This window comes from Alligator sinensis, unplaced genomic scaffold, assembly GCF_000455745.1.
Source record: "Alligator sinensis unplaced genomic scaffold, ASM45574v1 scaffold899_1, whole genome shotgun sequence".
Lineage (NCBI taxonomy): Eukaryota > Metazoa > Chordata > Crocodylia > Alligatoridae > Alligator > Alligator sinensis.
In genome coordinates, this window is record NW_005842614.1 from 135,721 (window position 1) to 153,319 (window position 17,599).

The 17,599-nt window shown below is 45.4% G+C and overlaps 1 protein-coding gene across 1 annotated transcript in view; it reads left to right on the forward strand.

The window, feature by feature from the left end:
• Window positions 1-9,810, forward strand: part of LOC102385061 (pappalysin-2) — a 118,642-nt gene extending 108,832 nt beyond the window's left edge. The window contains exons 20-21 of the mRNA XM_006033252.3: window positions 4,384-4,482; window positions 9,677-9,810. Coding sequence (XP_006033314.1) covers window positions 4,384-4,482; window positions 9,677-9,751 — 174 coding nt within the window. The 3' untranslated portion in view covers window positions 9,752-9,810. The remainder of the gene's footprint in view (window positions 1-4,383; window positions 4,483-9,676) is intronic.
• The last annotated feature ends 7,789 nt before the right edge of the window (window positions 9,811-17,599 follow it).

Consider the following 17,599-nt stretch of genomic DNA (forward strand, 5'->3'; position numbering starts at 1 on the left):
CAGTACTCCAACTGCGGTCTGACCAGCGCCCGATAGAGGGGAAATATCACCTCCTTGGTTCTGTTCATCATGCATCTGCTGATGCACGATAAAGTGCCATTAGCTTTTCTGATGGCTTCATTACACTGCTGACTCATGTTCATCTTGGAGTCCACTAGGACTCCCAGATCCCTTTCCGCTTCTGTTCCACCAAGCAGGTCATTTCCTAGGCAGTAGGTATGGACATTTTTCCTCCCTAGGTGCAGCACTTTGCATTTCTCCTTGTTGAACTGCATTCTGTTGTTTTCTGCCCATATGTCCAACCTGTCCAGGTCTGCTTGTAGTTGTTCCCTGCCCTCTGGCGTGTCCACTTCTCCCCACAGTTTTGTGTCATCCGCAAACTTGGACAGAGTACACTTCACTCCCTCGTCCAAGTCGCTGATGAAGACATTAAAGAGTATCGGGTCCAAGGACCGAGCCCTGCGGGACCCCACTGCCCACACCCTTCCAGGTCGATACCGACCCATCCACTATGACTCTCTGGGTGCGACCCTCCAGCCAATTCACCACCCACCGGACTGTGTAGTCATCCAAGTCACAGCCTCTTAACTTGTTTACCAGTATGGTGTGGGATACTGTATCGAAGGCCTTCCTGAAGTCTAAGTATACGACATCAACCCCTACTCCTGCATCCAGGCGTTTTGTAACCTGGTCATAAAAAGAGATGTGTGACGCATGGCTGCTTCTCAGGCAGAATGCAGCTAGTGCTGCACAGAACACACCAATGCTACGCAGCAGTGGAGGGTACAGTATAAAAAGGAATATCAGGCCAGATATACAAGTGGTGTAAATCAGTATAGCTCCGTTCAAGTCAGTAGCTCCATCCTGACTTACATCAGCTGAGGACCTGGCCTGTCCACCCCAACTGAGACTACAACAGGAAGCAAGGAAAATGTAATGAGCTTGGTTGGAACTTGGTCCAAACTCTTTGAGGTTAGCACCTCTGCTCTTGCCGAAAGCCTCTGGTCCCTCAGTAAGAATGTGTCTCCAGAAAGAGCTTTGCAGTATGTCTCACTTGAAGGACCTAGTGGAAATGGTTCACAAAGGAGATGGAGATTGAATTATCTTTAGTGTCCTGTCAAACATTTTTAACATCTTTCAGTAAGAGACACAGGTCTTCAAGCCATGCTCCTGGCTCTTTCAGGCCTTCAATCCAATTAGTCATATTTTATTTTCCTCTCATCTGTTTTTCCAATGTAATTTTGAGCATGAGCTGTCAAGTTTCCCTAACAAGTGTTGCCATAGGAGCCTGTGTTTGTTTAGGGTGGGCTACAGTTTTGGCGGATTGGGGGGAGGAGCAATTATTTCTAATAGGAATATAAAGCAAGTGAAGACCTCTTCTTACGCCCTACCTCTTCCCTTCCCCTCCTCCTCCCCAGTTCCCATCCGTGGCCACTGCACACAAGAAATTATCTGAAATTCATTTCAGACCCATGCATCCGGGATGGGCAATTCTTTGCAATAATTATATGGAAACTAAATAAGAAATGGGTTTTGTTTTGCCAGTGAGTCATGACATATGGAGCAGAGTTAAAGGAAAAACTTCAGCATGGAATGTGGCAAAAAAACTCACACCCAACATTTTTCCCTCTCTGGCACATGAATTAGTCCCTGTGACCCTAGGGTGCTACAGTAGGGGGTTTCAGAAGGTGGGACTCTTCACTCTTTGTCAGTGCCCTAACACAGGGTTGGGGAAACAGTGTCATTTCTCAGGCAGGATAGAGGACAGAGGGCTTCACCGCTCATCTAAGATCTCCTGGCACTTTTCACAAGAGTAGGAGTATTAATTAACCTTGCACCTTGGTTCAATTCCAGCTTGGGTAATTACATTCTGACTAGCTAATTCCCCTGGAAGTTTCACTTGGATACAGTATTCTTCATTTCCTGCCCTAAACTGTTGTTTAGTGTTGCTGTTAAACATAGGCAACAATTCCTAACGCACTAAATATGGGTCCGACTCTGAGTCAGGAGCCCTCACTGCCAATCCCAGCCTGCCTCTGATGGCCACTTGCTGTGTGGCCCTAGGCAAGTCACTCAGCCTCTCTTCCTCAGCTCTCCTCTCTGTTAAATAGTGAGAATGCATCTCTCTCTTGATAAGGGGCTTGAGAGACAATGAAGGTGTAAATCCCACTGTTTAGTAATATTCAGTAGTGTTTGCCTTCTCTCAATGAGGGAACTGCATTTCACTAATAGGCAAACTTTTCAGGGTGTGTGCAAGCTTTGTACAGTACCATGCTTCAGAGTTGGAAGGCACTTTCTTTATTGCAGTCCCCATGTCCCTTAGAAAACAAGCTGGGCATGTTCAAGGGGTGGAATGAGGATCAGACCTAAATCACTATTTGGTCTGCAAAGTGATATCAAACAAAGGGTTTTGGCCATGCCTCTCCAAGGCTACTTTTCCCAGCTAGCTCTGTAGCAAGGCCAAGTGGATCTTGTAACAAAGGCTTGAATGTAGAAGAGCTGGGTTTAGTTCCTAAGTAACTGATACTTTTTATGTCCACAGGCAAGTCACTTATCTGCTCTGTGCCCCACTTCTCCATCTGTAGAATGACATTGTCTGCCTCCTGTGTTTAGACCATAAGCTCTTCAGGTCATGGACTGTCTCTTTGCATTTTCACGGAGTTTGCTTGGAGACTCAAGGTGTTGCCAATAGTGACAGTAAGGTGTCAGCCCACTGACTCATTGGCTTCCCACTTTCCTAGTTCTGATTCACTGTGACAAAATTACACCCAAGTAATTACAAAAATATATCCAAGTTGTTTTCGAGCCATGTCTGTTGTGGTTTCCTATCACCTTGTTGACAGAGGTAGGCAGAAGGAAGTTGCTAATGGCCTTTTGGGCTGTTGCCAGTGGGCCTTGCTCTGTTGAGGATGGTGACATCTGCCAGCACTTCTGTATTAGGGGAGCTCCAACAGTTGTGGCCCCCGTTCCACATTTTAGCATCCCTTTATGTGGCAATAAGATCACCATTTTTATGCTCTTTCTCTGCAATGCATTCCTTGGCCAAGCAGCAAGATCTCTGCCAACAGCCAGTGGGCCTATCACAATTATGTGTAACTGGAGTTTATTCATAAATTTCTCTGCTAAATAGCTCTTGGTTGTAAATTGTTCCTGAGCAGCATGTGGCAAATATTTTGAATTCATATAGCAATGTTCAGTTATGCATGTCGCAGGATCTTGTTTCTCATCCCTAATTGGTTGATTCTTGCTCTTGATTATTTGTTTTGCTTTCTTAATTGGATGACTCATGTAAATAATCAAAACAGTGCAAATTTTGTCTCATGTTTGTAAAATTTCCAATCAGAGAACTGTGTTGTTGGTTTAGGATAATATTTCGAAGTTGGAGATGAAAGTTCACTCCTTGTAAGTCATGCTTTTTTAGCAGAGACTTGTTTGTGATTTTTTAGTGGCATTGACATGGATGCATCCATGCAAACCCCTGGTGAATCTGTGTAGCAGTTAGGGCAAGACAGATTTGGAGCTGAGGCATCACCAGTCCAAACCACATTTTAGGTGCACTTACACTAGCGCATTCTAGTAATAAGTCTACAGTGCTGTAACTATGCCACTGCAGTATAGGATAGTTGTGGAGTCTCAGAAATACCTAAGTGATTTAGGAGCACAAACCCCATTGATTTTGGGGTCTCACTGACCTAGTAGAGCTAATTGATTTGAAAGTCAATGGGACTTGTACTTCTAAATCAAATAGATGCTTTTGAAAATCCTGTTCCAATCCAGGAATTTTACTAGAACAGAATGCAAAATTTATGAATTTATTTTATAATGAATGTCCACAGGCTTTTATTTTGCAGTGCTAGTTCAGCAAAAAACTAATACCTTTTACAAAATTCTTTAAAGGTTCCATGTAACAGGCTGATTTCTATCAGAGGATTAGGTTTGCCATGCCTCTAATTATCACTTGAAGGGTCCCCCCTCCATGCCCAGGCACAAAGCAGTGGAAGGATTTTGTCAGCCGCTTGGTGGGTGTTGCAAGATGGAACAAAAAAATGGCATAATCACTGTCCATCCTAGCTTTCTTATCATCCACTGGCCACACATGGTCACATTATTCCTGCTCCCACCTAGCAAGGACTGCAAGAGTGTGTGTAGTATACTAAAGTTGGTGGTAGACTTTCCAGAAGGAGGGGTGAGATAAGGATGGGAAGTCGGGTCTTCCGAGGTCAAGTGTAGTGTTAAAGCTGAGAGCACAAGTCACTAGGCTGGATCCTATAATGTTACAGGATCACATGAAAGCCTTATCAAGGAATGGCGGTGGAGTTTCCACTCATGAACCAGAGCCACCACAGTCAGCCTTCACTCAGCAATTATCCTTTCTCTTCCTAGCCTTTCCAAGCAGATGGCTGGTGTGACACCATCAATAACAGGGCATATTGCAAGTATGATGGGGGTGACTGCTGCTCTTCCACACTCTCCTCCAGGAAGGTAAGTGAACATCTTACAGAAGACACTGGGGAACATGCCAAGTGTCCTGCTTTAAAAGCCTATGATAGCCCATGCTTCCATGGGTTTGCTGCACCTTAGAACTGAACCTGCAGGCAAACACCCCTGTAAGTGGGAAGCATAGTCCTCAGGTTTTCCTCCAAAGCTCATTGAAGACCATAGGAATCTTTCCTTTGGCCTCAGTCTGATGTGGATCAGAGCCAATAGGACTAAATGCTCGACTCGGCTCTGACTGACATTCATGGGACTTTATCCCATTGAAGAAATCAGTCCCTATGACAGCATTTGATTATTACAGTGAGTTTTGGTGCTACCAGTGATGATGATGCAGAAGCCACCATGTTACATGACTCAGCATCTCAATGATGCAGTGATATTTGTCAACCAACCCAGCTTGGAGCGACTGACTGGCTGATTAATGTACTTTCCTAGCACGCCTGCAGAACTTGACCTTTGTTCTACTCCTTGGAAAACTGTACCTGTAGGATGATGCAGTGGTATCTTTGTGTATGCAGCCCAATGAGATCTGTCTTCTCCCAGGCCCAGTCTCCTTTCCTGCATCCCGTTTTGCACTTCCAAAATACACTGAACAGCAAAACAATGCTTAGGATAGTTTCTCATTCCAAAAATATATAGATCTGGTTCTTTTCTTCTTTTCTTTATTACAGATACTTAGTCATCTTTCCTTTCATCACAAAAAGCAAAAAAACACAAACGAAAAAACAAAAGCCATTGGAAATGTCCAAGTTTGATGGGAGGAAAAAGGCATTGCAGAGAAACAATTAGAGAAAGATACCTTCAGTTTTACCAGGATGTCTTACAACAAGCACTATGGTTACACTGAAGGGTGTCACTGAATGAAATCCATACAACCCTAGTCATACTGGGGATGAAAGTGGGTGGGGTAAACAGCAGGGGAAATAGTGGAATAGCTGTTACTCAGAGCTATAGTGAATCTTCCATAAAGGAGCCAAATCAAACAGTTCCATTTCCTCAGAACCACTGGCTTAGAATATCATTGCAAAAATTAGTGGCATCACTTTATTTTTATGCTCATAATAGAGAGAGAAAGGGGGAGAAAGAGACAGAGAGAGAGCACAATACTAGCAGCAAATAAATGCCAACTCACACTACCTTTCCATGAGGTCAGGCAGAATGAACCAGGCATGGCTCTGAGTAACAATGGATCTCCCTGGGAGTGTTTCCTTCCTTCCACTGTGAGAGCCCTCCTGCTACTAACTTAGCCACAGAGTGCAGCAAACTATTAGGTAAAGGTCAAGGACTAGAATACTTGGAGTACTGCAGGCCAAGCAACATGTATTGACAGCTCAGGGGTGAGCCCAGTAGTACAGTCAGAATATCACGTGCAGAGCTAGAAGGACGGTACTTTAATAGCTGATGCTGCAGGTTAGGATAAAAATGCATGAGCAAAACTGGGGTGGGGGGGTGTAGTTATGTAATAGGAAAGAACACAGAGCACAATAAAGGTACATTGACAGAGCTGGGGGGCAGTACTGTAGTAGCAGGGGTGGAGTGTCAGTATAGAGTGCACTGGTTGAACTGGGGCAGTCAGTGTTATAATACTGGGCATAAGGGTCAGGACAGAAGTGCACCAGCCAAGCTGTGTTGGGGGGAAGAGGGGAAAGGGGGGCATTGTTGTTATAGCAGAAGGTGAAAGTCAGAATAGAGGAACACTGGCAGAGCCTTACCTGGGGTCTTTCTGGGGCTTCAAGAGTGGTAATCCTGCTGCTTGGAGCCTGACTGGCAGCTGAAGCATGGCTCCAGCTGGCCAGGCTCCATTTTTGAGTGGTTCACACTGTCCCCTTATATGCTAACCTGCTTTTTTTGCGCAGGTTTTTTTGACCCCTGGATATCAACCCCCCCGCCCCCACACACACACTGCACCCTTGTAATGTGAAGAACAGCTGCATGTGTGGTATGTGGTGCCACAGACATGTCTACAGTGCCACACACCACACAACCGTGCTGGTCTGGACATGGCCCCTGAGGTTGTTTTGTGAATCACGTGTAGATGTTTGCACACCTAACAGTGCTGATGGCACCCCCTAAGTGGATCTTATAACACCCCAGGGTGCTGTGACTTAAGAATAATCACTGGCCTAGAATCACAAAGGCACCCCTTGGGAGGACAAGGACCAATGGACACAAGCTAATTGAGGGAAATTTAGGCTGGACATAAGGAAAAACTTCTCTTCTGTAAGGGTAACTGGAATCTGGAACACACTCCCAGCAGAGGTGGTGCAGTCGTAGTACTTGAAGGTGTTCAAGAGGAGGCTGGATAAGCATCTCGTTTTGCTTGTTTGAGCCCAGTAACCTCCTGCCCATGACAGGGGACTGGACTTGAGGATCTTGCAGGTCCCTTCCAGTCCTTTGATTCTATGATTTGAATATTGCTGGTAAGGATAGCGACAGATAGGCAGAGCTGGTTCTTGTCAACACAAAAGTTCATAAGCCAAGCTTGAGGTGGATGGGGCGGCCAATGCTGTACTGGCAGGAATATTATTCACAGTAGAGGCACCTTGCCCAAGCTGTGGAAGGCAGAGCTGTACTAGCAGGGGCTCCAGGTCATGGTAGAGGTGCATTAGCAAGCTGGAGGGGCTTGGTCAGAATAGCAAGGGCACAGATTTCACTAGGGGTGCATTATTCAAGATTGGGGGGGGGGGGGCATTGTTGTAATAGCAGCATTGTGGGTCAGGATAGAGGTGTACTGGCTGCTCGGGAATGAGTCATTTCTATTAGGCAGGGACTGCAGGTCAGGAAAGAGGGGCACAGGTCAAGGAGGATCTGTGGCATAATAGGACTGCAAGTCAGAGTAGAGTTGCACTGGCAATGTGAGGACTCCATGCTGTTATAGCAGAGAGTGAAGGTCAGGATACAGGCATATTGGCAGAGCTGGGGCATCAGAGCTGCAACAGCAGGTGGCTGAAGATTCACATTCAGTTTCCTTGTGGGGGTGGCGGGGAGAGGGGGTAGTCAGCAGTATTTCAGTACTGATGCAAATCAGAATTGGGGCACGCTGACAGAGATGGCATCATTGCTGTTGTAGCAGGGGTTCGGTCTCAGGCTGCAGGTGAATTGGCAGGCTTGTGGGACGAGTACTACAAAAGCAGAGGCATGGGTCCTGTTTGAGAAGGACTGGCTGAATCAGAGATGTCAGTATTAGGAGATGCAAATAAGGACATAGGCACACTGGCAGCAGGGGCATGCAATCAGTGATCAGTGATTTAATCCCAAGGGGTGCAAGTCACTTTCTGTTAGAGATGCATTGGCTGGGCAGGGAGTGTCAGGCATGTAATGATAGGGGCTGCAGTTCAGGATGAAAATACATAGGCCAAGATAGATCAGGGCTGAAAGTCAGGATAGGAGCAGGTCAGCAGAGCTGGTGGGTCAGTAATATAACAGCAAGGAGTACAGTTGAGCATATAAGTGCATTGACAGCACTGGGGCCAAGCTGTAAGAGCAGGTTTGGAAGAATCTGGATACAGGTCCTTTGCAGGGCTGGGGTGTCATACTTTTAATGGTGGGGGAAAGTAGTATAGTAGCAGCAGTGCAGGTCAGGATAGAGGCACTCAGAACAGGTGGGTCAGTGCTGAAATATCGGAAGGCAGTGCTGGGGCAAGGGTCAGGGTGGGGGTCAGTACTATAGCACATGTTTTGGTTGGGGCATGTTGGCCAAGATGGGGAGGTGTGGGCTGAGTCAACAAGCCCACACATCTGGGTCAAGTTGCCCTGGGGAGGTAGGGGTGGGATATCAGTGCTTTGATAACAGGGACTGCAGGTCTGGATACAGATGCAGTAGCAGAACTGGGGGGAAGCCAGGGGGGAATCTGTGCTGTAACAGGAGCGACGTGCATTGCAGGGTTCTGTTGAGGAGCTCACACTGTACCTTGGCTGGAGCCATGCACTACTATCAGTCCTCTATGCATATGTGTGTCAGCATTCACCTTTTATGGTGGTACATGAGTCAAGAGCTGGCTGCTGGATGCAGTCCTTCCATGCAGGATCATCCTTTTACTTGGTGTTAAGTGAAGTGGGGCATCATTACTGGATTGGCTTCATATTTTGCAGCTTGTGCAAGAAACTAATGTGTGTCTGGGTGGCAGGATTAAGGATAAATTCCTAATAAACTGCTGCTACTGGGAGGAGACTCAGAAGTAATGTGGTTAGGACATTTGAAACACTTGTACCAAGATCTCACGCCCTGCTTGGCTGGGGATATTAGGACTCTAAACCTAAGCTGCATGTACAGTGGCTTACATTAGACAGAGTCCATCCTCTGTCCAAATTGCGTTTTCATTGTCTTTGCAGAGCAACATCTCACCCAAGCTGTCTTCCTGTTCCTTGATGTGATAACTAGCAGGGAAGAAACCCCAAACACACCAACCACTGCCACAGAATCAAAACTGATCAAATCCCACAAGCCATAAAAACACATCTTAAAACTAATTGGTGTAGTAATACCTCCCAGCTTTGGCAGACAGCCTGAAATCATAGCACTGAGAGAAGCCCTCTCCCTGCCCCATTCATCTCTGTGGTTGTTCACTCTGACATCATATATGGCTGTATTTTGAACATGTGGTTAACTTAATGATGCTACTGAGCATGGTATCTCACACTGGTGGAGGTTATTTTGTTGATGGCGCTTGGAAAAGCCCTGGTATACATGCCCTGCTTCACCCTCATTCACTCCCTATGCTGTACAGAGCCTGCCCTCAGCTCTGTCTGGATGGCACTCACCAAGTGACCCCAAACCTGAGTAAGGCTCTTTGTGTGTTGCTGTAATACACAGAAAGGCCCTAACTGATCTGGGCTGGCTCCTTTATTGGCTGTCAAGGTGACCCTCCTTGCCTAATTATAAGCCTGATCCAGTCCCTACGGAGTCTGAACAGACTCCAGTTGACTACAGAAACACTTGGATGACTGCTTTTGCACCTTCAGCTGGTATTTCACTCACAACAACATTAGCCTGTCCTGCCTTTTGAAGAATCTTCCCTTCTGAGAAGACAGATCTACATAAATGTATCAAGGCCATTGTTCTTTATAGCCTACCCTCTTGATCCTCATGGTGTTGGTTGAGAAACTGTAGTTTGGATTTTATGCACCCATTTGCAGTAGGCAATCCTGCAGATTTTCTCTCTTCATTCCCTTCTTTCAGGTGATCCCATTTGCTGCTGACTGTGACCAAGATGAGTGTACCTGCCGGGACCCAGCAGCTGAAGAGAATCAGTAACAGCATCACGAGTGGCCTCTGTGGGCGAGGCGAGCTTAAGAGGAATTGATGGGAAACAACCAGAATATCAGGAGGGTGAAAGGGGCTTGTAAGAAGAAAGAGGAAGTTTGGGAGGAAGAGACTGGATGGGTCATAATAACAACCAGGATACCCTCTGCCTTGTGGGCACACACAAGAGGAGGGGTGTGAGCACTGGTGAAAGTGGAGGAACAAGCAAGGAGATGGTTAAATGAGAGTGGGAGGATAAACAGGCTCAACACACAGCTACAGCCCCTGCCCTTCCCATCACCTCCTTTCAGAACAGAAACCCAAGCCAGGGGCCTGATCCAAAGCCCAGTGAACTCAACATGGAGGCTTTCCATGACTTCAGCGGGCTTTGGAACAGGCTTTGAGCAAAACAGATGAGAAGCTGCCGCGGACACTTTGTTACATTACTGTATCAATGGTTCACCACCTATGAGTGTGTGTCCGCTGTTGCTCTGAATTTTGTCACTGCTCACTTCCTCTACTGTATAGGCTTCTTTTAGCAAGGTCGAGGTAGTTGTGATCTCTTTGCAAATATTTAAACATAATTCTATATATAAATATATATATTATATATATATATATTTTTGCTGTTTATGAAGCTGAGAAAGAATACCCTTTGTCGCACACATGCTGCTGTGAAATACATACCATTGGAAAAAGCAAGGGTCAGGAATGGGAGGGAAAGGAATATCTCATTTTCCTGGGAGGGAGCGGGAAATAGAAAAAGAATGACCAAACAGGTCTTTACTTCTAGAAGAAGATGCCACCCAAGTGACCTGAAGTTGGAGGCAAATCCTGAATACTGAGCACCTACAAATCCTAGCCTCCAGTGACATTTGCAGGTGCTTATCTTCACTCAGAATTTAGCCCTAATGTATTGAGAGACAACAGTTTTCTCTGATACTTTCAGTAAACACTACAGCTGACCATAATTTTATTATGCTATGGTTGCTCTACCATACAATAGTGCTGTCACGCCAGGATACGCAAGGCTGGGCCACTATTCTACAATACTTTCATACAAGCAATCTGGAGCTACATCATCATCATCATCCCAGTCATTTCTTTCTTCACTGTCTGCCTCTCTCCTCCTTTGACTGGTGGGGACCCAGGTTGAAAAAGAAAATGACAGAGCAAGGCAACAAAGAAGATCCCCTCCCCGTGCTCTGACATGAAAGAAAAAACGGTCTTATCTCCTTCTGACTTGCTTTTGGATCCTGGGATCTCCCTGTTTCAATGATGATGCTAACAAGGTCTTAGAGTAGTGGTTTTCAATCTGTGATCTGCGGACCCCTGGGGGTCTGCAGACTATGTCTAAGAGGTCCGTGAAAGATGACTATGATCAATCAACAATATGTGAATACCCACACTTACTTTTCAAAGGCATTTGCACCTCCATTTGAATTTTTTTAGTAGTCCTCAAATGAAAAAAGGCTGAAAACCATTGTCTTAGAGGACCCTGAGAGCCACAATGCTGAGAGGGGCTGCATCAACTTAAACCACTTCCCTGGAGAAATGTTGTGCCTCTTCTTTCTTCTTGGGTTTCTTCTTTGCTCATCCTCAATTGCCTTAGTTCATACCACAGAATATCAAAGGGGCCCTTAAGCTTCTTCCTTCTGTAGGTCACCAGTGAACTTGCTCGGATGAGCTGCTAACCAAGGAAGACTCCAAACCACCAGGCAGTTTGTCCTTTGCCCCAAATATTACAGGTTCCTTCTGGGGGACTGTAGTCAGCTCACTAGAAACAGCTGCCAAACATGGACTCTGAGGACCCATCTGAACTGTCCCCCACATTTGGGATTTTTCTTCAGATCTGGTATTTTGATGGGCTCTATTTTTATGTATAACAGGAAAGCAACTGGGAGCCACTTTGCAGACAGAAGGAGGAGCTGAAAAGGAGACAGCAGAGAAAGGGGACAGTAGGATAAGGGACAGAAAAAGAGAGTAGAGAGAGAGATTATGCCTATCCCAGAGACTCTCTACTGTTGGGTCAGGGCTGAAGAAACATCTGGACATCACAGCTTGCCCCATTTGGATAATCTGTCAGTATTGAAGGAATGAGACACAATTGAAGCCAGGCCTATTTGTTTGTTGAGGAGCTTATTCAGCTGAGGAGCATATGGAGTGAGAGTGACACTCTGTGGGAAGATTTGGGTATTTCAGATGCTGATAGCCTGTTCCTATTGCTTTGGCTCCTTTTTGTCAGGCATCTCAAGAGAACTTCTTAGAAGGTAAATCCGTTTCTTGGCTTTTTTATTTTATGGGGACAATTATAGTTCTTGGTCTTGGTTTTTTTCTCTCTCTCCCCTGTTCTTCACTTGGGAGGGTCAGGGCATGTACTCAGGCTCAGGGGCCCAAGGGAGGGCAAGTGAGCCTGTTACCTCATGTAACAGCAGGGCTGGTTGAAAATTTTCTGCCCAAATCATTGTTTGATGGAAAACTGGGTTTAAGATTGAATGGACTTGGTTTGCAAAGGGGGTCTGCTTTCTTCAGGGACTTTTGACTTTAAAAAAACAAAACAAAACAGTTTACTGCTAAAAAAATCCTTCCTTTCCCCTCCCAGAAAAAAATTTTTTTAGAAATGCCATTGCAGTGCTTCCTGGGGGACTTAATTCAAGTGCCTCTATCTTCCTCTCTGCTCTGGCTGATTGGCCAAACTACATCTTCCAGTGATTCACTGTGATCAGGACTCCTATAATATACTGTTAATAGTACATCACAGGAGATAGCCTGGCCAGGTACCAGGAGACTTAGGTTATGAGGCATCCAAAATGCATCTCTCTTGAAGCACCCTAGCAGCATTTCCCAATCTGAATTTTGCCCTTTTTTTTTGAAGGCAGGTATGGGGGGAAAGAGGGAGAGGAAGGGAATTTCCAATTAGCTTTGCTTAACAGCCCTAGAAAGTGTAGAGCTGATGGGCCCATCAACCCACTGCCTTTACAGTGTTACAGGGGAGATTATCTGCATTCTGCTAGGTCACATCTTTTTTTTGGTAACTGCACAGTATCCAGCCCCTTTCTTCAAAACAAACAATGATTGGAGAGCGGGGAGAGACCCATCCCTAGCATGAGCAAGCACAGCTCCACTGTTGTGAATGGAGTATCCTGCACTTCGATCAACAAGGCTGAATCTGTCCAGAATGAGAATCCCAACTTCTCAAGACTGATGCTGGACCCACAATCTGGTGTGATGTCAGGGCCTGGGATCAGGCAGCTTGTAGTTCTCCTAATGATGACACTTTGCGTCTCCTGGGTTTATCTGGTGTGACTAACTGCAGAGTGAAAGTGGACATCTCCAATCATGGCAGAAAGCACTGCAGTGAGATCAGAAACCAAGGTCAGAGCCCAGCATGGTGGTGCTGAAGATGCCAGCAGAGAGAGATCATTGCCATCAGAATTCACTGACCCAATTATCATGGGATAGTTCTGCTGGGGCTTGCCCCAGTCTAACCAGGAACAGAATTCAACACCATCTTCTGTATTTTGAAATTTTGGTGACCACTGAATCCAAGTGTCAGTCTTGGCTTGGGTGAAATGAGGCTCATCAGGACTTCTTGTTTTTGCATCATTGTGCAGAAAAATTCCTGTGCGAGTCAAGGACAAAGAAACCTTGTTCATCGGACTTTAATGCTGGAGAAGTCAGTACCATCCGCTGAGTTTGAAGCTGCTAAGCTAGGGTCCACCAGGGAGAGAGACATCTTGTAGCACAGCAAGTAGCTTGATAAGGCTCTAAAGGCAGCAAGAAGGGTCCTGTGTGTAAGCTGGGGATTGTGGAAACACTGCTGTGACTGAGGATTTGTGGTGTGAGGGTGACACTCAGTGGAGAGACAGGAAAAATTCAAATAGCTGCCTTCTATTGCATTTGCCCTTTCCAACCTTATTTAATAGTGGCTGTATTCACCTCAGAAAAGATGGGAACTAGCTTAGCCTTTTTGACTAGTCCAAGGGCCCTGTCACTGATAAGATTGTTTCTTACGGATCAGATGAAAAAGCATCACCCAGCTTGTACAGACAAGTGCCCTCTGGCAAAGAGGCATGGCGTGAGGTGAGACTGCTGTGCAAAGCATGCCTCTTAGGGGCACAGCCTTCTAAGCCAGGTGGTGGGGCAGGGTTAGCACAAGAGCAGACAGATCTGATGGGAATTCCAGTAGAGATTTTGCTTCTCGTGACTTGATAGCTTTTCTGTACCAAGAATATCATTCTTTTATAGCGACACTGAGCGTTTTGTCCCCTTAGGGTTTTATTCACAACTGAGGCTGCTGCTATTTTTATTTTTTTGTATTTGATAATTATTTTTTATAAAAGTCTATGAAAATAAATAATCTTCTCATCCTCTGCCTCTTCCTCCTCCTCATCACTGAACAGAAACCACTCCCAGGTAGGTAGGGGGAACCCAGCACCAAAGCTGCAGAATCACACGCTGACTCTCAGAGGGGATGGAAAAGGCTCCTACCTCCGTGTCATGGGAACTGGAGTCAGTGACCCAGGAAGTCCCTTCCCATCATATGCTCAGTGGCAGCCAATATAACTTCTTGTACCACAAAATTTCATCTCAGAGCCAGGTTTTGACATTAGCTTTTGACAATGCTCAACGGTTTTAGGACAGGAAAATCCATCTGAGCCTGATGGCCTATCAGGGTACTGTGGTCAACACACAACAGTTTATTAGCCAGCAGTACACAAGGGACTGATGTGGCCAGCATCCATTTGCCTTTGATTCCCTAGCCTGAATAACCCAGTATCCCTATGACTGAATCAGCTCGGGCAGCATCTAACATGAGTTGAGAGCAGGGCTTGCACTCACACTTCCAGAGCCATAGTGAGATGCCTTTGTCTATCTGCCACTGCATCCCTTCAGTAGTTTCACCTTGGCTGAATATAAAGACAAGCCCAAAGAAACACTCAGAAGAAAAGCACTTCACTCACTGATGTCTGGTTGCAACAGAATTGTTTATAAGGACTGTCAGATTGAAAGAGGCCTTCTGGGCCATTGAGTCCAGTCCCCTGCATTTGCAGGCAACCATTATTTACCCCAGGATCCTCGTAGTTCACCACATCAAACACATACACAACAACGCACAAAACAGCAGGAACACCCAAGAGCACGCCATATGAAAAAGCAGGGAAGCCAAGGGCACTGCCAGTATAATGACAGAGAAGTACCAGTAATTGGTTAATAAATACTCAGAGGATTCTAGGAAGAGGCTCATGGACAGAACAAGGCAAACTCCCCTCCACTGTCCTTACACATCTGACCTTGGAGAAAAATTCATTCCTGTCCCCAGATTTAGTCATCAGTATGACCAGCAGCAGAAAAAGCAATACACTGTAGCTGGGAACCTCTGAGTTTTTCTAGTACACTCCAATCAGACTTCCCCCCTCAACCATATTTGTGACTAATGTCTACTACTCCTAGGGAAGGCAGAAAAAAAAAGACACCACACAGAAGCCAATAAAGCATTCACAAAGGGAAAAAAGAATCCTTTATGGCATGCGGAAGGTGTTCAGTAAAAACTCCAAAACCTATGATTGTCAGACATCTACCACGCTGCAAGAGAGTAACCTCTAGACCCCAACATGAGGATTACAAACACATCACACACACATACATACCAACTCTTTAACCAACAACTCCTTGCCCTATCATATTCCTGCCATAAACTAAGTTCAGCCTTAATGGCTGCATCCAGACGAGTGCAGATGTGCAGTACGTGGCACCGCAGACCTATCTGTGGTGCCACACACCGCACATGCAGGCGTTTTCCCACACTGGGGTCAAGAAAACCAGCACAGGGGGTGTTCTTGACCCCAGGAGATCCCAGGGTCAAAAAAAACCCATGCCAAAAAAAAGCAGGGTGGCACGGGGTGGCAGCATGCACCACCCAAAACCAGAGCCTGACTGGCCAGAGCCATACTCCAGCTGCTGGCCAGGATCCCTGCTGCAGCAATGCTGTGGCTGCAGCTCTGCAAGGCCCCCAGGACTCCAGGTAAGGCTGCTGGGACCAGTACAGTTCCTGGCCCCAGCCTTCCCTACCCCACCCTGGGGTAACCTGCCGCGTGCCAGAGCATGCGTGGCATGGGCACTCCCTGGGGACAAGTAGCAGCGGCACAAGGTGTGCTGCTGCTGCTTGTCCCCAGGGAAACGCATGTTCCTACTCGTCTGGCCACAGCCAATGATTTTAAACTTAAAACAATTCAGGTTCTTTGCCCTTTCTGTTGTGTTGGAAAACTTATCTGAAACTTCTGCCCTCTAAGAGAAATCTAATTTATAATCTACATTTATGGATATTCATACATTTATGGATATTCATATCTGCACCATCCACCTTGTAAACCTTGGGCCCTATTCTTCCCTTCCTTAATGCTGGTGAGAGTCAAAAGCAACTTTGCCAAAAGTCAGTAAAATTAACAGGCTGGAGTGAAATAAGAAGAGAACTGGGCATCCAGCATTGTGTTTTGCTTTTAAAAACAACATGCATTTCAGTGCATCATAAGTAATCCTGTAGATCTCACTATCTTTTTCATACTTAAGATTATTTACAATCACTTTTCATTTTCAAGTCCTGCATTTTATTTCATATGTCCAGGATTATCAGTCAGAAGAGAAATAACTCTTAATTCTCTTAATATTTACTGGAGAGATGAGCAGTTAACAGGGGAAGATGGCAGACATTCCAGCCTCCCCTTAGAAAATACACTAAAGCAGCACAAGCAGTACCACTTAATTTCAGTGGTGCCATTCCTGGTTTCCGATCCAGGATTGTGGATCATGGCATTCCAAACTCAAGCTGTGCTGATTTCAAATCATGCATCTGAATCCAAATGCTTTGCTAGGAACTAAATATCTTTGAAGATATTAAAGCTGTCCAAAAGCACCAATTTAGAAATTATTTTGGGTGAGGTGCAAAACACATTTAGATTTTAGAAATTCTTTTATCCTGAACCTCAAGGCAGACCTTTTGGTGGCAAAGGCTGCTCTTCATTTCTCTAGACAAGTGTTTCATAAATCTAGCATAACCTTAACAATATTAAAAATCTTGCAGCACTGTATTTTATCAGCTCCTCCAAACTGAAGTTTCTTTAAAAACAGGAAAGTACAGTATTGTTGGTGAAATGGAGATGAGCCGTTTCAAACAAATAGATGCAGGTGTACCCAGTATGCACATTAATTAATTGATTGCTAATTCCTTGCCTCTAAAAGTGTCTTAAAGGATGTAGGAAGGAGAAACCTTTACCTGCATACATTGGTGTAACTCCACTTGGGTCAATAGGACTACCCAGGGTTAAAACCTTTGACTGAAGACAAGAAGTAGTCACATTTACCTCCGTCTCTAATCACACGGATTTACAGAAAGCCAGGTCAGCTGCTTCTCCTCTCAGAGGCCGCCCAGAAATCCATTCTGTTTGGGCACAGGTATCTGTTGGGATGTCTTCTCCTGGGGACCTCAACCAGGCATTTGTTATGCTGGTATAAACCAGAAATAGCATCACTGAAATCAAGTAGTATTGCTTGTGCTACTTTAGTGTATTTTCTAAGGGAAGGCAGGAGTTTTTTTTTGCCATCTTCCCCTGTTAACTGCCTCTCTCTCCAGTAAATATTAAGAGAATAAGAATTATTTTTCTCCTGACTGATGATCCTGGACATATGAAACAAAATGAAGAGCTTGAAAATGAAACACAGGCAATCAGAGGCCCTTTTTCCCAAACAGATATAGGACTAGCAGATAGCACTTTTGGTGAATGTCACCTTTCTTGCTTTAGCACACATGAACTCATGGATGGCATCTCTGAGACCAAAACTTTCTACAATTTGTTCTCATTT